This window comes from Bufo gargarizans, chromosome 8 (assembly GCF_014858855.1).
Source record: "Bufo gargarizans isolate SCDJY-AF-19 chromosome 8, ASM1485885v1, whole genome shotgun sequence".
NCBI lineage: Eukaryota > Metazoa > Chordata > Amphibia > Anura > Bufonidae > Bufo > Bufo gargarizans.
In genome coordinates this window covers 68,834,803-68,858,177 of record NC_058087.1, presented here as the reverse complement: position 1 = coordinate 68,858,177, position 23,375 = coordinate 68,834,803, and the positions used below count along the sequence as shown (strand labels likewise).

At 44.2% G+C, this 23,375-nt stretch overlaps 1 protein-coding gene across 1 annotated transcript in view; it reads right to left on the bottom strand.

Moving 5' to 3' along the window:
• Window positions 1-22,500, bottom strand: part of LOC122945020 (potassium voltage-gated channel subfamily H member 8-like) — a 687,640-nt gene extending 665,140 nt beyond the window's left edge. The window contains exon 1 of the mRNA XM_044303816.1: window positions 22,425-22,500. Within this exon, the coding sequence (XP_044159751.1) occupies window positions 22,425-22,500 (76 nt within the window). The remainder of the gene's footprint in view (window positions 1-22,424) is intronic.
• Between the last annotated feature and the right edge of the window lie 875 nt (window positions 22,501-23,375).

Sequence of the window (23,375 nt, the reverse complement as noted above, 5' to 3'; positions counted from 1 at the left end):
GTTAGTGGTGCCTGCACTTTGGGTAGATGACTTTCCCAGTCGGTACTGTGGATGACAATATCGTCCAGGTAAGCGAAGCGTACCGACGATGTGGACGAAGCACAATGTCCATTAGTTGCTGAAAAGTGCCGGGGGCGCCATGCAGACCAAAGGGTAAGACCTTATATTGATACAGCCCCTCAGGCTTGATGAAGACAGTTTTCTCTTTGGCAGCCTCTGTGAAGGGCACCTGCCAGTACCCTTACATGAGGTCCAAAACAGAAAAATACCTTGTCCTAACCTCTCGATGAGATCATCCACCCAGAGCATGAGATACGTATAATTTGGAAACCTCGTTAAGTTTTCGAAAGTTGTTACAAAACCGCAACGCCCCGTCCAGCTTGGGTATCAATACTATAGTATTGGCCGACTCACTTTTTGACTCCTCTATGACGTCTAGCTGCAACATTAGTTGCACCTCCTCCGATATGGTTTGTCGCCGAGCCTTGGGCACCCAGTATGGTTTTAATCAGACTTTTGCCTGTGGCTCAGTGACAATGTCATGCTGGATTATGGAAGTACGTCCAGTGAGGTCCGAGAACACATCCGTGTTCCGACTAACAAACTCCCTGGCCCCCTGAGTCTGTTTAGAGGAAAGTTTGTCAGCAATTTTTACTGTGGCAGCTGCCTCTCTTGCATCAGACAGAGGGGCCGGTACCTCTTCTCCTAGAAAAACCCGGCCGCGGGCTGTCTTCTGTATAGGTTTCCCTATCTTTCCACGGTTTGAGTAAGTTCACATGGTAAACCTGCTCCGGCTTTCGCCGCCCTAGCTGCTGTACCTTGTAGTTTACATCTCCAATTTTCTCAAGTACCTCGTAGGGCCCTTTCCGCCTAGCCGGGAACTTACTGTCCACGGTCGGCACCAGAACCAAAACCCGATCACCCGGGTTAAAGATCCGGACCCAAGCCTGCCGATTATAGACCCGACTCTGGGCTCGCAGAGCTGCCTCCATATGCTCCCTAACACTGTCTCTATACGACCTTGGATCTGATTAATGTACTCAATGACACTTTTATGTTGAGTGGGTTGTTGTTCCTATGCCTCTTTAGCCATATAGCAGTACGAAGGGCGAGAACCCAGTAGAGGCCTGGGGTACCTCTCGCACTGCAAACATGACATAGGGCAGAGGGACGAACAAGTCCTTCCCATCTTTAGACACTACCTTTTTGAACATATTTTTTTATGTTTGGTTCTACCAGACCGTCCGTTTGCGGATGGTAAATATACGTCCGTAGTTGTTTTATGTGCAGCAACTTACAGAGTTCCCTCATCACCTTGGACATCAGAGGGGTCCCTTGGTTGGTGAGAACCTCTTTAGGTAGTCCTACTCTCCATTAACTCCTTAGCTATGAGTTTGGCCGAGGTATGTCGCAGTTGCACCACCTCGGGGTACCGAGTGGCGTAGTCTAGAATGACTAAGATGTGTTGATGCACCCTGGCCGACTTTGGTACTGGGCCTATGAGGTCCATAGCTATTCAGTCAAATGGTACTTCGATAATCAGGAGAGGTGCTAGGGGACTACGGAAATGTGTCTGGGGGCTAGTTATGCGGCAGGTCGGGCAAGACTAAACTCTTCCACTTCTTTTGAATATGCTGGGCCTGTAAAACCACTGTAGAATATCATCCTGTGGGGGCGTGACCAACTGAGGATGTGAGCAGACGTGTTGTGCAGAGCTCCCGCACAATCTCGGTAGTTTATCCTGAGTAGAACCCATAAATCTGATATTTACCCGGCTAAGTAGAAGCCTCGGTGTTGTTGGCACCTACTTGTCCAAGAATTTGACCTTTTTTGCTGGCCTGTGAGTCGTGATGGCCCCGAAAAGAGACGCTAAAGGATCGAGCAAGGAGCTGCAAGATGGCGCCGGACCCGACACGCCACGGTGCAGTGACCGCGCAAAAGATATTCAGCGAGAGGCGGCTGCCAAGTTGGGGAGATTTGCGCACACGACAGAAACCTCGTGCCCCACTGACCATAGTGGGAAGAGAGGCAGGCCATCTTCCCATGCTGATTCCGATTGTGAGGGAGAGGAAGACAGGGAGAATGCTGGGTCTCCTCATGACTCTAACAGGTATGGCGTACTGCGGCCTAGCACGGATACCGATAGCGCTGACATTATAGAATCGGACATAGAGGACCCTACTCTTAAAGATGTGCTTAAAGCCATCACTAAATGTGGAAGATCACTAATGGCACTGAGGATGCAAGTGGGTTCAATAAAGGAAGACGTGTCCATTGTGCGTCATGACTTAAAGCGCTTGGCAGACCGCACGACTGCCCTGGAAGGCTGGGTGGGAGAAATAATGTTTGCATTGTGGGAGTACCAGAGAAGGTTGAGGGGACCAACCCAACTGAATATTTTGAAACGTGGGCGAGAGACACCTTTGGGAAGGAGACTTTAATGCCTCTGTTTGCAGTTGAAAGGGCCCATAGGGTTCCTACCAGGCCGTTGCCACCAGGCGTTCCTCCCAGACCGGTTCTTATGAAAATTCTCCATTATAAAGATAGAGACATACTCTTGAGAAAAGCCCGCAAACAGCCTGATCTAACCATCGGGGGCCAAAGAGTGTCGCTGTTTCCAGACTACTCTATGGAGGTCCAAAAACGGAGGGCACGGTTCCTAGATATAAAGAAACGTCTGCGTAGCCTGAATGTCCCTTATTCGATGATGTATCCAGCACGGCTACGGATAGTCGCATTGGGAAGAACCAACTTCTTTGAGGATCCTAAGGAGGCTCTACGATGGTTGGACAGCCATGAGAATCGTTTGAGAAATGCTGATCCACAGGCGAATGCTGACTGATTGGCGGTTACTGTGGGTTATTCTGCTTGTCTGAGTATACTGAGCATATGTGATGCTATGTATGTGAGATAAGCCAGTCATGTACACAGGGTTAACTGTTAGATTATGCCAAAATTTACTGTTTTAGTTAGTAATATGCTAGTCTCTCTGTTAACATTGCTTATGTGCTGGGTTCGGTAAGTACTGGGCGAATTATTGAGGAGATAGTGCAGGGAATGGGAAGCAAGTGGATTGTGTACTTTGGTGGGCAGTACATAGTACTGATAGCTAGTTTGAGCCACGCCTCTTCACTACTTTAACTGTGCCGAGGAGCTGGTGGTTCTGATTAGGTTAATATATTGAGCCCCCAGTCCCTCACGGGAGAAAGCGCGGGGACCAGTCGGACACACCAGGGACCTTGTTCTAGATTACTTGGGGGGAGGGGGTTTCTTTTTCTCTTCTCTCGTTTTTGTTTTAATGTTAGGGGATGATGTTTGCTCTGTAGCCAGGCTATGCAGAAATATGCAACGAACTAGTGTACTTTTGAGACAGGAAGAGCAGCAGAAACTTGTTGCTAGGATAGTTCAGACTCAGTTGCACTCCACCCACATAAGACAGGTTTGTCCATTTGGCTAGCAAGGTAACATTTTTTAGCTGGAATGTTAGGGGGATTAAGGAAGCTAATAAGAGATGGGCAGTGCTGGATGGCGTGGGGAAGTACCAGCCCTTGATCTGTTGTCTCCAGGAGACCCACTTACTGCCGGATCAAACTGGCATTCTTACACCGAGATGGGCTGGACACTGCTTTCACGCCACCTGTTCTGCCTATGCTCGAGGGGTGAGCATTTTAGTGCATAGGTCTATTGCATTCTCATGTTTCTCCCAGAGTATTGACAAGGAGGGCAGATACATTTATTTACACGGCTCCCTTTATTTCATTGAATGCGTGATCATTGGTGTTTATATTCCCCCACCGTATTCCTCTCAGGTGATGAAAACAATAATTTTCTTGATAGCGGAATGGCCTAATGTACCTACGATTGTGTTAGGCGATTTGTTTGGCACTGGATAAATTTCATGCTTCTCCGCAGATTGCCAGCAGCTGTCTCACTCCCTTTGGCAGACTACTACAGGAAGCCTCCATATTGGACTTCTGGAGGTTAAGGTACCCTGACACCAAACGGTTCTCCTGTCGCTCCAGTACATACGGTTCCTTGTCCAGAATTGACTTCGTTCTGGGCAATGAAAAAATTGGGTATTTGCTAGATGACATTAGATACCTGCCTAGACAAATCTCTGACCATTCACCGATTGTGTCACCCGTGTCGCGCAGATCCAATCATTGGAAGTTTAACCCATACTGGCTGAATGTCCTGGTTGATCTGTCAGATGTTAGGGACGCTCTTACTGAGTTTTTTGATCGTAACCTTCCATCTGCCTGTAGGACAGTAGTGTGAGATACAATGAAGGCATTCCTGCGGGGGATACTGGCTGCTAAAATTAATGGTCGGGAAAAAGAGAATAGTGCTGTAACTAGGAAGCTGTTTTTGGCAGTAGAGGCAGCCGAGGATAGATATGTAGGAAATCCTTTACCAGAGCATGAATCTCAATGGAGAGAGGCGCAACAGCAGTTGGATGACCGATTGCTCCGTAATGCTCGTAATAAACGCTTTTTCCTAAAGCAAATGTATTATGAGGAAGGGGAAAAGGCGGGCAGATTATTAGCTCTGATTACTAAGGCTCAGCAGCAATCTAATTATCTGGCAGCGCTGCGTGACACAGATGGTATGGTGCAAGTGACCACAGAAAAAATATCCCAGGTATTGTCAGAGTTTTTTATCAAAACCTATATACATCCAAAACTGCAGCCTCGGAAACTGACATAAAAAATGTCCTCTGTCCCCTACGACTGCCCACTCTAGGTCAGGAACAGAGGACACTCCTAGATAGCCCTTTACTCTGAAAGAACTAGAAGCAGCGATGGGAGATATGGCCAACAACAAAGCCCCAGGGAGCGATGGCCTACCTGCCGAAATATATAAACAATTTGCCCCGGTTCTACTGCCTCAATTACTGGAAGTATTCAATGAGGCTTTGCTGGTGGGCAGGCTCCCTGACACAATGAACGAGGCGATAATAGTCGTTATACCGAAGCCAGGGAATCATCCGTTGGAGGCGGAATCATATCGTCCCATTTCGTTGTTACAGGCTGATGTTAAGCTGTTGGCCAAAATATTGGCTAATCGTCTAAACTCAGTCATTGCTTCACTTATAAACACGGACCAGGCAGGATTTATGCCAAACATGTCAACGGCGGTAAATATCAGGAGACTATATTTAAATATCCAGGTGGGCCAGGTCCACGCCTTGAATGCGGCGGTCGCGTCTTTGGACGCGGCCAAAGCATTCGACAGCGTGGAATGGCAGTACTTGTTCCTGGTATTGGAAGAGATGGCGGTGGGACCAGTCTTTATTAACTGGATTAGAATGCTGTATGCCTGTCCCACGGCTAGAATACAGGTACATGGCTACCTTTCTGACTCATTTAAATTGCAGAGGGGCACCCGTCAGGGATGCCCGCTGTCACCGCTGTTGTTTGCGATGGCGATTGATCCCCTGGCGAAGGCCATACGCAAAGCTACGACGGTAAAGGGACTGCGATACGGGACAATTACCGAAAAGGTAGCTCTTTACGCAGATGACCTGCTAATATTTCTAGATGACTGGGCGACTTCTCTTCCAGCTGCAATGGCAATTATTAACAGCTATGGAGATATATCGGGCTTACGAATAAACTGGACAAAATCAGTTCTGATGCCGATTGATGGAGCTAGTTTGGTGGATCCTGTCATGGCAGGGAGGTTACAGATAGTGTCACATTTTAAATACTTGGGGATACAATTTTCCAGAAATAGCAATGACTTTATGGACCTAAATATGATGCCGTTATTGGACAAGTTTAGGAGGAAAATACAGTCTTGGTCGAAGCTACCTCTATCGATTGTTGGCCGCACAAACTTATTAAAAATTATTCTCATGCCCCAGCTTCTTTATGTGCTGCACAACGCCCCCTTATGGAATCCTCTAAATGTGTTTTATACTATTAACGCGATCTTTAGTGATTTAATATGGAAGAAGGGGTTCCCTCGAATAAAACTGGCTACCCTATGCAGGTCTAACACTTAAGGTGGACTGAGTGTCCCTGATCCCTTGGTTTACTACCTGGCAGCCCAAATGCAGAACATAAGTGGATGGGGCGAGGAAGAACAGATTAATAAGGCAGGTAGAATAGTGAAACACTTGCTAAATAGAAAATGCCTCCTATCAGCGTTAGAGGACAGGACTTTTAAAGAAGTAGGACGACGGTATGTGATACTAGGTATGATACATGTGGTGTGGTGGAAAACCAGGAAACTGGCGGGAATCACGGGATACACAAAATTTACTCCAATATGGCCCAATATTGTGTATGCTGAACTGTGCTGGGGCATGGAGGAAATTTGGCCTAGACAGGCTATGTCAGTTGTTCGATGACGCATCCCTTGAAGATTTTTCTAAGCTGCAACAAGAGTTTAGTCTACCTAAATCTCTCTTTTATGTGTATCTGCAAGTGAGGCATGCCATACAAATGCAGGAGCGACAGGAGAGGCTGATGCCTGCCCAGAAACATCTAATTATAGACCTCACGGCCACTGGGGGAGGTTCGGGGGGAGTGATATCGCTGTATTATCTTAGCCTAATGGAAGCTTTGCATAAAAAGAATCCATTGCAATTGCTTGAAAAATGGAAAAAGTATATTCCAGATTTGCGGGGTGACCAATGGGAGAAGGTGCTTGCTGACTTCCCCGATATAGCGGTAAGTGGGGCTCATAGGGTCTCACAATTACTACTGCTGCACAGAGTGTATAGAACCCCGACAATGCTATATAAAATGGGGTATCGTACTAATGACAAATGCCCAAGATGTGGAGCCATGTCTGCTGACCTCATACACTTGATGAATTGTCTGCGATTACGTAGATACTGGAATGGTGTGGCAGACCTTATTACAAAGGTCTACGGGATTACGGTTGATCGTTCTCCTTTACTATGTATACTGGGCTATGTTTGTGAACTGACGGGGACCAGAGAGGTTAAGTTGGCAATTCAGCGTATCCTATATCAGGCTAGGAAGTGCATAGCATCCTGACGAATTGTTCCAGATCCACCAGAGGAACAGGAATTAGTGGGGGCAATACACACCCTGGTGCAACTTGAGGGGTATGTATATAAAAAAAGAGGGAACAACAAAAAATTTAACAAAATCTGGTATGCCTGGATTGATCATTTTCACATCGTAATTTATTGTCTTAGTTTAAGAATAGATTATGGCAGTCACCTGTAACTGGCAGGCTAGGGTACAGCAAAAGGGTAGAGTATGTTTGTTTTGGAGTGCATGCAGGACGAATGGTGGTCGTACTATATCCTCACACCTGCTGTGGACTATTTCCAAGATGGATTGCACCTTGACTTCGGAGCTGGGGAGGGGGAGGGAGGGTTGGGAAGGGTTCTATGTTGTGTTATTTGTGTTGTAATGCACAAAAAATTGATCTCAAATAAAAAGATTTGATTAAAAAAAAGAATATGATCCAGATTTTTTTTTTGCAGCCCCAGGTGACTCCTTAGAACGTGTTGGTGGGCTAGAACTAACACAAGCTTGCAATAAGCCTTGGGGACAACCAACTGTTCAATAGGATCACCCCATAGTTGGTTTACTCAATACAACATATCTTAATGAACCACAAAATGGGGAAACACTGACTCTGCCCAGGTTATTGTGGTTCACCATCTACTATTAACACATTTTTCCAGGCGTGGGCTAGGCTTGAGTCTTGACGTTGGGCGGTACCAAAATTATACACAGAGACATTGAGGTCTGCCAATTCAGGACCCGGCGGCAAGTCCTCCACGTCTTCCACCATCACACTTAGCAGGGATGTCCCCCCATCTTCCACCTACCGCTGGCCCTTCGGTCTCAGGTTCCCAGGGTTCTGGTCTCCCCCTGAGCCGGGCCAATCTGCCAGGGTTACCCCTGTCTCATGTGTTTCAGTCACTCTCATAGCAGGCCACAGTGCTGGGAAGCCCGGGAAGTCTCTCCCTATTATGAGTTAATAATGTAGATTTCTGGTGACAGCCACCTCATGGCTCCATCTACTGGCCACTGTGGTTAGAGACACCAGCGCGGTGAGGTAGTCTTTTAAGTCTCCGTGGATGGACATCACTGGCCAGTATACTCAGTGGACCGCACCAGGGTAGCCCTTACTAGGGTCACCAGACTCCCTGAGTCCAGCAGAGCCTCTGCCGGAGTGTATCCCACTTCCACCTGGCACAAGTGATCTAGAGACTCTAGGGTACCTGTTTCACACAGCCTCCTGGCATATAGCAACGGACGGTAACCATAGTTAGTGTCCATGGGCTCAACCCGATAGGGACAGTCAGCCCTTACATGGCCAGGCTCCTGACACCGCCAGCAGACTATCGGAGCTATGTCCACCGTGGGAACATCCCAGGAAGGTTTTATTGGCTCAAATGTCCGGGCCTGGGGTGGAGATTTCTGGGGTTTGCCGATCCCTCTCCCGACAGAACCCTCCTTTAGATTCCTGGTAGCTTCATAGCTTTCCACCAGGTCCACCATCTTAAGGACATTGCCAGAAGACACTGAACCAGTGCTGGAGAGGATACGGCAAAGCCCTCCAGAATATATCGGCTAATAGTCTATCCAGCACCGCAAGGGGACTCAGCACATCAGGCTGTAGCCACTTTTGCAAGAGATGGAGTAAGTCATAATACTGGGTCCTTGCAGGCTCAGCCGGCTTAAACCCCCGCTGATGTACTCGCTGGGCCCGGACCAACGCATTCACCCCCAGTCTTGCCAAAATCTCACCCTTTACTTTTTGTTAGTCGGCCACTTGATTGTCCGGCAAGTTAAAATACACCCGCTGGGAATCGGACGACCTCAGCCCACTGGTCACGGGGTAGCTTTTCCCTGATAGCCACTTTCTCGTACATCACCAGGTAGGTTTCGATGTCGTGTGCTGGGGTCATCTTAGGAATCGCGGCATGGACTGCTTTCCAGGTATCGTGGACGCTCGGGGTTGCTCCTGCTGTCTGCAAAGCCATCACGTGTTGTAGCAGCAACTGGTTAGTCTCCTGCTGCTTATTAGCCTTGCATTGCTGCAGGTTTGTCTCTCGCTGCTGCAGATTGGACATTTAGTTGTGGGGGACTGGTTGTAATACAGATGGCTTAATGTACGACTTAAAACCTTGCCTGAAAAATGCAGATGCCAAAAATATGGTCTTGCTCGCATCCTCCACCAATTGTGGGGACTCGCTCTGGTAGACAGGATTAGCGGACGTAGTACAGAGGTAACAACAAGTTCTTTAGATCAAACGGTTCAGTGTTTTATTCACACTTTAGGCAAGTGACAAAACAAGCAGTCATAAATAAGCAAAAAGTCACCGGGCGGTGTTGGTGGTAATTCACACCATGCGGCAATTCTGCCTCAGAGTCCTTTCTGATAGCAACAGCAACCTTCATCCAGACACAAGGCTCCCAGGTCCCAACACAGAGACCTCGCTTCTGAGCCCAGCTGCCTATTTAAGGATAGCCAGGTGCTGCCAAAACCTGGACAGGCACTTAAAATCCTGTCTGGTATTTGACCTCACCTGGCTGTAAATCAGCCCAGCAGCACATGCTGGGAGGAAAATACCTGTTTTTCCAGACAAAACCTCTCACTGTGTCACATTTGGTAAACATTATTACTCCTTGTACCTTCAAATATTGTTTGAAGGACATGTACTGTAGCCCAATAGATGACAGCAATTAATACATAATTGTCCAGCTCGCTGGATTCATCTTGTTGCAATACTTAATGTTCAGCATTAGAAGTCAGTGTTATTTCTGCTGGAAAGCAGTGCGTCACGGGCCTGTATATAATTGCTGCAGTCCTCGTCACAATGGTGTCAGCTCAATCTGTCTGTACATCTGTGATGACAGTAGCCTGAGATACTTAACAGGCTCCATAAATCATAGACTAAACAAATGTACAATATGTGTGTAGCAGTGCCACAGGTGCCGGTGACACTCAACAGGTATAGAATAAGCCTACAGAGAACTGTGCCAGGCTGCTATTCAATCTGTGAGGTGAAGATAATTGAGGACTCCAACTTTCTTGGGCTACCTCTAACAGGCTCCTGTTCAGTTTCAAGTCATAGTGACATTCATTAATGAAGATTACTGTACAACCGCCAGCTATTTCTGTTTCATCTGAGATAAGACTTTGTTCAAATACATTACAAGTCTTGTTTGTGGAGACAAATGTTCTGGATATTCCGTTTAAATACCTTGACACCATTTGGTTAAAATGAGTCACTAGAGTATACCAACTATTGACTCATTTCCTTTGGGTGTGTTTGTAGGCTCTTTCATTTAAATATCTTTCCTTTTATGTATTTTTACACACCATTTTACCTTGATCGGATATATTTTTATTCATCTATTTATTGATTTATTCCTTTATATGTATGTATTTTTTTTCTGTGTATTCATATGTTTTTATTACTAGGCATTTATATTTATTCATATATTTTTATACCATATATATATATATATGCTTCATGAATACCCTTTTTTAATATATGAATTTAATAATTTTTTTTATATCTTTTTATGTATAATATATTTGCCGTAATTAATTCCTATATGATTGATAATCCCTTATGATCTCATTACAACTGTACTCCCCAATAGAATTTCATTCCAAAGGATATCTCCCCTTAAAACAAACAGGGTAATACCTTATTTTACTATATTTTGTTTCTTTATATAATTAATACATCTAATCAAACGTATAGAAATGGCATAATATCGCTGCGCTCCACTGTGGAGCGCATGTCTAAATCCATCTTCACTTCCTTAGCCAGGTTCTGTGCGTTCCCCATGCACGTCACCCAGAAGTGACGACGCATAAGACAGGAAGCGGCATCCCGTCCAGTGCCGCTTCCTACACGCACCCTCCCACTGCACCTACATATGAAATTGGACTTTGTCAGTCAGCCAGGACTTTAGATATCCACCCTCCCTCCTGAAATTAATTATATATTTATTTAGTTAGTATAAGCATATGTTCAAAGGTGAAATGCACACAACCGGAAGTGACACCTCGCATGGCGTCCGGTTTTGGATTCCCGCTTTTTTTGCTGCTTTTTTTTTGCTTTTTCTTGAATATATTGAATGGTATAAATGGCTGGTGTTGAATGTACATGTGTAAGCACTTTATTTGTATCACTCCTGAAAAAGGGGGCTTTACCTCGAAACGCGTTAAGTCCTGTGAGTTATTTGAATAAAGGAAAAAAGACCAGACGCTGCCGTCATTTCTACCATTCTACAAGCGAACCCGGCCAGGGGGGCTCTGTCTGAAGATGTCTTGATCTTTGTCCAACAGACACCCCCCAGTGAATTCAGTATTTTTATCCAGAATTGTCCAATGGATGTATGAGAATTGAATACTACCTTATTTCTCCTTACTGTATCTATTCTCTTCTCACTGGATTCATTCAGACACAGGAATGCGCTATTATAGTGGTTTACATTTTTTTTTCGGTTATTTGTGGCGTCCTGGAGTGCCCTCTTATTTGAGCCTCCATTATTCATTCTAAACCGTTTATCCATTGATTCCTGCGCGTTAGCCATGCTATACTCTGACCACTAGGCAGCATTCCCTCAAATATTCCTTATCCTATTTTTATCCACTTGGTGTTCTACCCACCCTCTGGCGTCACATTTCTTTATATTTCAGGCATGTACCCTTAATATATACCTTTACCTCTCTTTTAAAAATGATATATTTTTTTCTCTCCCTTCTTACATTGTGGAGACAGACCCATGGATGTCCCTGATTGCCATATGTCCAAATTTCTTGAAAGCTTTAACTATGACATCTACTTATTTGACATGTGCTTCTAGGTAGCCACCAATCTCAGATTTATACTTTGTGTCTCCAGAGCAAATTTATTGGTGGTCTTCTACACCAGGCATGCTCAACCTGAGTCCCTCCAGCTGTTGCAAAACTACAACTCCCAGCACGCCCGAACAACCTACAGCTATCAGGATACAGCAGGGCATAATGGGAGTTGTAGTTTTACAACAGCTGGAGGGACGCAGGTTGAGCATGCCTGGTCTACACCATGGTCACAAACCAACACAAGACATTATCTTTTCTGCTTTCTCAAACAGCATCAACTTGCTAACTTTAAAGGGCATCTGTCAGCAGATTTGCACCTATGAAACTGGCTGACCTGGCAGCTGATGGCATCTGTGCTTGTCCCATGGGTGATTTCTACTGTAAAAAAAACATTTCCCAATGGAAAGGCAGTAACAACCTCATTACACCGACCTAGCCCTGGCAATCAAAGTGTAAGGAGCGTGGCAGTTGTAGAAAGAGCAGAGCCTCTAGGTGTAATGGTAACGCCCCCGTTGCTCCTAGATGATCAATTGCATATATTAAAACATCATGTTTCTCAGCAATATGGACACATATGAACATGGGACCAACACAGATGCCTTCAGCTGCCAAGTGCACATGGAACCGGTCAGCCAGTGTCATAGATGGTAAACAGTAGTAAAAAAAAAAATGTTTAAAAACACACCGCACTGTCCTATTTATCTTTATCACTTAAAAAAAAAAAAAATTCAAACAATTATCCCTTTTGGAGAGCAGATGCCTGCAGGTGTCTATACACACGCAGTGGTATTGGTAGAAACAATGGCTTTTTAGCAAGCGATTCAAAAGGAGTAGCAACAGGTTTGGTGTTATAAAAAAAAAATATATATATATATATATATATATATATCTTATGTACAGTATGTGTGTATATATTTATATATTCCCACAAAGCAGGCGCATTGGGGTTGTTTTATAGTCATCAGTAGAGATGAGCAGAGTTTTGAAAAATTCTATTCCGCAGCTTCACCAAATTTTGACATGAAATTTAATTTGTTATGACTTAATTCATGATGAATTATAATGTTAAAACCCTATTCAGCCTATCAATCAACGGGCATTTTTAACGGGCACTTAAACAGTAATACGCTATTGCAGGGATCAGCAACCTCCGACACTCTAGATGTTCTGAAACTACAACTCCCAGAATGCTCCATTCACTTATATGGGAGTTGTGAGATCAGCAGAGCATGTTTGAATGCTGGGAGTTGTAGTTTTACAGCAGCTGGCGTGCAAAAGGTTGCTGATCCCTACGCTAGTGCACTCACCTCATCCACTTGCTAGCGCAGAGGTAGTCTCTTGAGTGGAAAAGACCTGCCAAAGGACCTGCGCTGAGTGCAATGACATCACCGCATGATCATGCTGAAACAGCGCAGTGACATCATCACAGTCACGGTCTTTTCAACTTAAGAGAGGAGCGGACTACCTCTACGAGAGCAAGTGGATGAGGTGAGTATTTATTTTCTTTTTGTTTTTTCTTTCTAAGACAACTCTACCGGCCATTTTAGAAAAAAATATTTGTTAGCACAAAGCGTGAGGAAATTCGGCTTCATGGCAAATCAATTTTTTCCTAAACTTTGGATTGAATTCTACTTTGCTTCGATTCACTCAACAGTAGTCATCAGTGACTCACACATATATAACATGTCATGAGTAAGGACCGTAATCGTTAGGTCCAAAACGCATAGACCGCGTACCGTTTTCCCTGTGTATGGAAATGTTACTGCTTAGAATAATAGTTAACATTTTAGGTAACTTTAACACTTGCGTTTTTCCTTTCCGGCATAGAGTTCCGTCCTAGGGGCTCTATACCGGAAAAGAACTGATCAGGCATATCCCTATGCATTCTGAATGGAGAGCAATCCGTTCAGTTTGCATCAGGATGTAATCAGTTCAGTCGTTTTGACTGATCAGGCAAAAGATAAAACCGTAGCATGCTACGGTTTTATCTCCGGCGAAAAAAACTGAAGACTTGCCTGAATGCATTTTGCCGGATCCGGCATTCAGAATACCGGAATGCCGGATCTGTCCTTCCGGTCTGCGCATGTGCAGAATGAAAAAAAGGTGAAAAAAATAAATGCCGGATCCGTTTTGCCGGATGACACCGGAAAGACGGATCCGGCATTTCAATGCATTTTTTCAACTGATCAGGCATTTTTAAGACTGATCAGGATCCTGATCAGTCTTACTAATGCCATCGGTTTACATACGTTTTGCCTGATCCGGCAGGCAGTTCCGGCGACGGAACTACTTGCCGGATCTCTCTGCCGCAAGTTTGAAAGTACCCTCAGAAGCTGGACCATTCATCCATTTTTTCCTTCAAAGCTGTATCAGCCGGGTCCAAGCTGTGTCTGTGCTTCTTGATTGCTGAATGCAGGTGAGCGCTGCTCTTTTTTCTTTAGTTACTATGTTATAATATACTTATGCATTACATATTGAGAACTAAACCCTTCTTAGTGCGTATGTATTGCCGCTATTTTAACTGATTTTATTATTCAATTTTAAGTAAAATGTAATTGTTTTAAACATATTTGGTTGTAGAATAATTTCCTCTTTGATAAGTGTTATTAATCCAATTCATGCCAAATCAATTCGCTCTTTTCTCTCCATGTTAAGTACCCCATTAGATTATCTAATTTGCTGAAAAAAGTAATACAAACTCTTCAGCCAATAAAGTGTTCTTAGCGTTATGTGTCCCCAGGACTCGCGTGGAGCTGATGTGGAGCTGCTGAATACTATTACATAAGCTCGGCAGTCCTGTGCTGGAAAAATCTGCTGAATATGGATGTAAGGGATGCAAGAATCTTTCATGCTATATGACATTTCATAATCCCCTCAAACTAAGTGTGGCCGGTTCTGGGTATTAAAGGCATGGTTGGGCTGCAGAGGTCTCCGTCGCCCTTAGGTGCTGGTGCTTAAGGGGGCCCCAAAGGTGCCTCTGTCCCAAATGAAGACACCAGTATTATAAATGGCACATAGAAAGTGGAGGCCCTGTTACATATTTTGCATCGGGGCCCAGGAGATTTACGGCTTTTATTATATGTGAATAGTTTCTTCTTTTCAACGGGGAAAAGCTTTTCATTGACTCAATCCCCCCCCAAGCCTTCTCGTTCCTTTGCCATGCTGCATTACAATATATGCACTAGTTACTCTAAGAAGGAACATATACAACCAAATAAAAATGTTGGTGCAGATTTATTAACATAGGTATATTTTGCACCAGAATTATGTGCCCTGCACAATTTTAAGTTTGCGCCAAATTTACAATTAGAATTGTTAAATGTGTCTAAATCTGTGGTGAAGAGAATATGCAACATGTTGCAGCACAAAAATTCCTTAAAGTGGTCCTGGAAAAGAAACCTAAAAGTGGCTCCATGTTGTAGGCTGTTCCAAATTGAAGAACCATTGGGCCAATATAAGTAGGCAGGGCCAAAATAAGTGGCTGGGGCCAGCGATAATGTAGTGCAGCACAACATATTGCTCCAGCAGAACCAAATACATAGTGCTGCATTCACTGTCCTGAGAAAGGCAATACAGTTCAATGCAAGAAGGCACGTTCTTCTGTCACCCAGGTGCATATGTAGCAGATGCTACTAGCATGAATTAATTATAGGCACATCAGATCACTATGTACAGGACTGGTGGCCGTGGGAAGGGGCGGGGGGTTCTTAGGTGGCCCCCTGGACTTCGGCCGACCAGAACATTTCCCTGTAAGCTCAATGTCCAGTAGTCCACCCCTGCAATGAACCATAGAGCTTTACATTATCGGAACTGTACACTGCTTTTTAGACCACCTTGGAACTGGTATAGTTTTTGTCCAAAATTGCACCAAAAACGGTGCCAAACCAAAGCACAAAAGAGAGTTAGGTACTTGCATCCCTGGATCCGATGAAAGCTGTAATGGCACCGGACGGGGTTAAAAGCAGAGTGTGCTTGGCGTGCATGCTGTACCTGTGCTCCCTGGACTTTGTGTGGCTGTCATGGCCCATAACAGGTAGGAACTAGTGTTAGGGACCACTCATGAAGGCGACCTTGACGTGGTGAGTGGCTTATTACGCTTTGGCCAAAATGTACACCAATGCCTCATTCAACATCCAGCATAAAGGCAGGGCAGAGTGCTGGTTTGCAGAGTGCCATTGCATTTGTGTTTTTGCGTTTGTATCTGTATTTCGCCATAGCAATCTGCACCTGCATAGGGTTGTGCGGGCTGAACCCCCACATTTTTTTCTTTGTACAAAAGAGAGTTAGCCCAAATTTTGGGAAAATTACTCTATTTAAAAACTAATATTTATCATGTTGGAAATGAAACAAAATTGAGGTGCATACACTTGATATAGTTGGGTATCAAGCGTGTGCGCCAGACATTCTGGTGCAAATCAAGACGCTTTCCAGGCGCAGTGACATTTCTAATTTTCTCTCCGATGTCACTGTGTCTTCTTAAGACATGGCTTTTACTAGTCAAATGCTGCCCGCCTTTAACCATTGTTCTGGCAGCAGCAGCGAGCATTTCTGGCTTTATTAAAGCTCACGATATTGCATAATCCTCAGTAAACTAGGTGGATTTAATTAACATGTCTAATTTTGCCATCTGTCCTCCCCTACTTATTATGGTTGCAAAGACTTAATTTTTCACAATCATATCAGTTAAAGGCTTGCTACCGTGAGGTGCTAAATGAACAGAGCTGCTAGTAGAGGACGCGGTCAAGCTCACGCTACTTGTTGCGCCGCCTAGGAAAGTCATTTTTAATAAATATCTTCTTTCTCATCTCCACTGCGGTGCATGGACACCAACTAAAATCCTGATTTTGATAAATCTATGGAAAATGACACATCCTATTTCCATTCTAGGGACAAACTGAGATGTTATAAAGGAACATGGTTCAATATATCAGATGCCTTCTATCTGACTAAGGTTTAAAGGTCACATTGCAAACTGTCACTCCTTCTTCCTGCAGCCTATGCGGACAAGAAACTTCAGTAGGAATATACAGTGTGATGGCTTATGTAACCCATGCCCTGAAGACCTTACATGGTTTGCTGCCAAGCTAAAATCGCTAAACCTAATTGGCAGTAGCATAGAAGAGCTATTGGTGGGAATACAGTATAATGCCCAAATCTGACTATATGTATTTACTCTGGGCTTAGAGAACAGATTTGTAAACCCCTTCATTTCCTGTACATCTCGGGAGAACCCACTCACTGGAGAATCACAAAAGATAACAGCCTACGGCATATGCAGAATTCTCCAGGAACAAGACTAGAAATGATAAACTGTATACATAATCCCTGTCAGAGATTTAAGCACTGTATGCATGCTAAATACGGACAGGAAAATTAACGTATAATCAACATTGTGGCTGTGAAACAGCATAATATACAGAGAGAGATGTCACATTTGATAGACGCTTAGAAATATATATCATTTTGTAACCAAGATACATAACATCACCATGAAAACAATGGGACGGCTGTACAAAGACGTGGCACGGAGCATCCTTATTACCAAGGCACAGATGGCACCTTGTTATATATGTACGTTAGGTGCAATATACATTGTGTTGTCAGTTCATGCAAAACACATATGTTATTTTTATAAAGGTTTCAATCAAGAAAGCGTATTTACTTTTACGTGAGTTGTCCTTTAACAAGAGCTAAAATTTAGGACGATGATAAGATTTGTGTTTTGTTGATTTAAGAACGCAACATAGAGATGGTAAAGCTCCTTACTATAGAGATACAAAATAACGTATGATATAGTTGAGAAAAAGTTCACATAAAACTGGGAGGGGTGTTCTGTAAGGCAACCCGACTAAAAGTACTGCATGTCCGACTTTTTAGTCTGGCGGCCTCTCACCGTGAACTGCCGTGCTGCGGGGACGGAGCAGCGGTCCAGCAGCACAGCGAAATATCGGAAGGACGGATCCGACAGGGTGAACAGCCTGTCGGATCCGTCCTGCCGCTAGTGTAAAAGTACCCTAATCTGTTCATTAAAGGAAAACCACCACGTCCATCTTGCAAGCACAACTGGATTGCAGGGTGATCATAACTATGGAAACCAGAAGTGTGTAATGTGATGGAGAAATGAATCCAGCCAGCAAAGGAAGCAATATGGAGAATAACAATACATTAGTAAGTGCCTTGTATTAACTTTCTCTACATGATAAATGCAATTTGCTGAATTGAGACAACCTCCTTAAGTTCCTATATACAAAGAAGGTGTGCCCTAGAACCATTTCCTCCGGTGGGCCCAAGGGACTTGAGTCTGAAGGAATACTAAACATAATGAACTATTACAGTTTTTTTTATATTTAGCAATGTAAAAATGAGGAAAACCCTAGCACACAATTTGGGAACCAAAAGCTGGTTTATCTCATTGGGTCCTTTCAACGGGCCTGCTGTAAACTATACTAATCTTTTCATGCCAATGCCATACTGCTTAGCCTCATTTAAACAAGCCAAATGAACACTGATTCTCCTCCAGGGGAATGCACTTTCTGCTTCAATGCCATCCTGTTTGCTAAGAAGGAGTATGGTTTGGAAATGTAAGGGCATATTCACACTGGGCAGATTTGTTGCACAAATTTCATCTGAGGCTTGTAAAATTTCATGTTCCTGCCACAGGAGAAAATAACAATCCAGTTCAGTTCAGAAGAGTTTAGCAGATTTTTCAGCTGCAGAAATCTGCTAATTCAATGTCCCCTACGAGTAAGTGGAGGTGTCCAGTATGCAATGTGCATTTAGTGCAGTGATGTTTGGAAGGTAATTCAAGTGGTTTTACATTATTGACACCCATCCATCTTTATGTTGCTAGAATTTACTAAACACTAAAGAAATCCTCTAGGGACGGCATTTCTGTCCAAAGAGACTGCTACCATCTGCTCTATTCACCTTGGCATCACTAAAGGGCTGCCTTACCTCACCCTCTGATCACAAGGAAGAGCTGTATGCAAACACTTTCCAGAGAATGCCCAGGCAAATCAGACATTGCATAATATGGAAATGGGATAGACATCTAATGCTTAGTAAAATTCAGGATGTACCACCCTTTTTATTAGCTGCTAAAACACAGACATAAGATCTTGTCAATAAATATTCTACTGTCTATAAATACTAAATATAACTATTTCGTCCACTGCAGGGCCGGCGCTTACATATAGGCAAGGGGGGCAATTGCCCCCGGGCCCCCAAGTGCTTCGGGGCCCCCAAGCCCACCACCCGACCGGAGCAGGAGGCACTTGATACTGGCACATGGGGGTGGGGGGGTTTGGCACTTGATACTGGCACATGCATGGGGGGTTGGCACTTGATACTGGCACATGCATGGGGGGTTGGCACTTGATACGGGCACATGGGGGGGTTGGCACTTGATACTGGCACATGGGGGGTTTGGCACTTGATACTGGCACATGGGGGGTTGGCACTTGATACTGGCACACGGGGGGGTTGGCACTTGATACTGGCACATGGGGGGTCTGGCACTTGATACTGGCACATGGGGGGTTGGCACTTGATACTGGCACATGGGGGGTTGGCAATTGTTACTGGCACATGGGAGGCATGGAGAGGCGCTTGTTACTGACACATGGGAGGTGGAAGAGAGGCACTTGATACTGGCACATTATTATGGGGCAGTATGGGGGCTTCTACTGAGGCCACAAAGAAGGGGTATTTTATATGGGGGGCTCTGTGTGGTACTAGTATTATCTGTTTCTGCAGTATAGTATTGGGGAGCACAGTGGCACTGGATGTAAGAGGTATGGGGCGCTGTATTTCTGTAGTGATGGGGGGACGTTAAAGTCAGCAAGTGTCATGGGGGGGGCTTAATGTTTTTCGTCTCAAGGCCCCATTTCTCCTAGAACCGGCCCTGGTCCACTGTTTAGTCCTGTCTTACAAATGAAACTATCAGCTCTGTTTTATGAATGGCAGCGTACGGATGTAGTAGAGTTAACACTCATGATTTATGAGACGTGTTATCTGAACTAAATGCGTTAAGCAAACACCTTCAATTGCTTTTCAATGGCTTTTGTCTCAAGATAACGCAATGAGTTAAGAGATTTGAGTTGAGAGCTTGAGGGCTAACCCTGCTACATCTGTAGCTGTATATGACATATGGCTACTGTCAGTATCTTCCACTGAATGACTAATACAGGTGACTAGGTGAATAAAAAGGGTCCTGCTTTGTAACTTTTCAATTCCAAATGCCATCCAGAAGTCCCTGGTTCTTCACCGAAAATTCAGCTGTTGATGCACTACATCTCCAAGAAGAATACAAACTTCCTTTCAATACTGCCTCCAGCTGTCGAATTGTTCTCCCTGCATCCTTGGCCTGTTACATTTCTTTGGATTAGCAAATATGTGTTTCCTGAGTCTATGAGCCCCATTTCTCAGGCAAAAAAATTAATATATAAGTAACGCAACGTTCCCCCCTCCCCCCAACGTATCCCTCTCTGCACAATTTATAGCTTCTTTTGCATTATAATTTATTTTTTTCCCCCCTCTGGCCCTGTTTCATTTAAAGTTGAGGCTTTACACATGAATACATCACCAAGGTTTGTCATTTCTTTGTTCGACTATTTCTGCAGGCAATCATCTCCCAGTCATTGGGATTAATCGGAGAGGAAACAAACGTCTCCGGCCCAGCACACTGTATAGAATAAAATGTCAAGAAAACCAAATGTGCCATCTACAAGACGTTTAGATTGCAACCTTTTGGGCAGGGGGACTCTTAGTATATGGGTCTGATCTCCATTTTCAGAATGAAGCCCAGGGTGATTTGTTTAAACACAGAACACACAAGAACCTATTTGAAAATCTTTGCTGAATAAACTAAACCAAGTCGGATTTCCATGTAATTTTCATACAGCTCAGCTTCCTGGGGAGTTGTGTGCATTCAGGATATCTCAGGATAAGTTGGTTATTTCCTTATGTAATCTGCTTCATGGACATGAGGGGTGAAGCAGCTCTGCGTTTGTTCTGAAGGCTTGTGGTTACTCATTTGTTGGAATAAATCAGCCTTCCTACCGCCTTGCATAGCCCCATCCAGGCAGGCACTGCTATCAGCACCATGGGAATGAGGTCTGCTCTGTCCATGGTGCTGATTCTGAATTCATCAGCTTAAAAGTAAAACCCAAGAGGGTGAAAAAGGGATTACTTGGAATTGAAATGGAACATAACAGGATACTATCTACAGAATGTGCACTCTCCTTGCTTCACACACATGCAGTATAGGATCACAAACTATCTGGTTCATCTAGCTCCTATTACATTGTCCACAATAATCAGATTTTTAAGCTTTGCTTCTATCATTGCTTCAATAATTGCATTGGAAAACTGCTAAGGGCACGTTCACATCAAAGCTATTTTTTTATTTTTTTCCATTGTCCTTCTCCGTTAGAGAAGCAGAACAACGAAAATAACGGAAGTGCCGGATATGCGCATAACTGACAGGCATGGAGATGAAAAAACCTCAGGCTATAAGGGGGGTCCATTTGGTTTCCGTTTGGGTGTTCGCTTTTTCGGAAGAAAACATTTCCTGCATGCAGGACGTTTTTGTCCGCTCTTTTTTGATGGAATCTGTGACGGAAGCCCTGAACAGAGCCTCCAACGCGGATGGGAAGGTGTCCTAACCAGCTGGATGTTGAGGAGTCTCCAGAGCAGTTTTAGATAGAACTTGAATAGTTTAAAAGGCTGAGTGCACTGATGTACTTTTCAAAGCAGCTAGAAATTGTGGGCATGCTGCCAGCCTTAGGGCAAAAGGAACAGGGCGGGAGGTGAGGCATATTTGATCAAGATTGTGTTCATGCTAAGAACCAACTGTGGTGTTTGCAACATAATACAATAATTATGATACAACATATCAAATAAGGACATAATCAGCTTCATTTCATTTAAAAGCATACATTTCACCCAAGAGATCTGTTATCCATTTCCAGGGATCATTTAATTACAGGGTAATCTACATTGAATACAATGGTTGCAAGTGAAAGAGAGAGAGAGAGAGAGAGAGAGAGAGAGAGAGAGAGAGTAGCTCTTGGGTTAAGTCAATTCTACTGGTAGACATTGCATTCCTTGGTTTGACTGCCATGGCCATACCTTGCATTCAGGCATGCTTCTAGAAACCTCTGCATGTAGGCACCCAAAGGGTTAAACAAGTCATATAACTCATTTTAAATATTGCATGCTCTTGAGGGGATTGAGTTTCTACTAAAGACTCACTACAGTCTGCTAGAATGAGATGTGAGGACATAATACTAGGTAAAGGAAGTTACCATGAGACATACAGTACTCATTCAGTCTAAAGGCAACTGGAAGGTGCAAGCAGGTCACAAGTGAGTAAAAGCATAACCCTGCCTGGTTCACATCCATGGGTATGAACAGGTCTACCTTTGATGCTTCCCTATCTTGTTTAAAATAAGGATCAGGCACCTACAGTTTCCAAGGACCAAAGTGCTCCACAAGCTTCCACCATACATAGCAAGGCACTATGTGAGCCACATGGGGATCCATAGAGGTATGTATTAGGGATGCATGGCATTCTATTACCAGATTTTAAGATCACTTACGGGTTCCGTCGAATCTAGTAGCTATGGTATCCAAGAAAGTGTTCTGGGGGGCCAGCAAACCTTTCATAACAGGCATCTTCCCAGCAACTAATCCATGCACGCCTGCCTGCGCTGTGTGTATGGAAGATGGGTGGACAAAGGAGCAGCAGGAATGAGTTGGGAAGTCAGAAATTGGTCCAGATCAGCCCCCACAGCCTGATCTCCGCTGACAAAAAGACATCCACTTGTCAAGCATAGCTCTTCCTTGACAATGCCATTAACTGCAGGGCTGGATAGGGAGGGGGAACCTGCAAAAGTTGAGTCCAAGTCTGGTCTACTGTGGGCAATGCAGGAGAATACAACAGGTCTCAGGCTGTGAGAGGCTGCTGCACTTGCTGAGGCTCTCCAGGGCTGTGGTGCTGATTCTGGCTGTGGATGAAAGCGCTTCCATTCCGCTGTGTGCTCTCATTCTCCCCTTTTCTTCTTCTCAGGCAGATGTAAGATCACGTGGGTTTCCAGGAGGAGGAGGAGGAGGGGGATGTGAGGATGAAGAGGCAGCTCCCAGGTAACAGCCTGTCTGAGAGCTGGATGGATGGGCAGGGCAGGAGCTGATGCACCTAGCCAACTTGGAATCAGCACAGTCATGTTATGTCAGCATGCATGGGAGAGAATAACACAAGGGGCATCATGATCTGCTGTGAACCTGACCATTCTGGTGTTAAAGAGATGTGATGATGATGCCTTTTAAAATGGATTTTATATTGGCAGAAAACAGGGTTTATGATACCAGATGATTCAAATATGCTAATATGATACATAGAAGATAGATAGATACTGCAGATAAATTATAAAATGTCCTTTTATATATATACATTGTCTATTACTGTAGAGAATTGTATCAGTCTATTGTTTTATCTGGACTTCAATGGGTTATTGCATTGAAGGATCATTTTTATTTTTATTTTTTTTCCA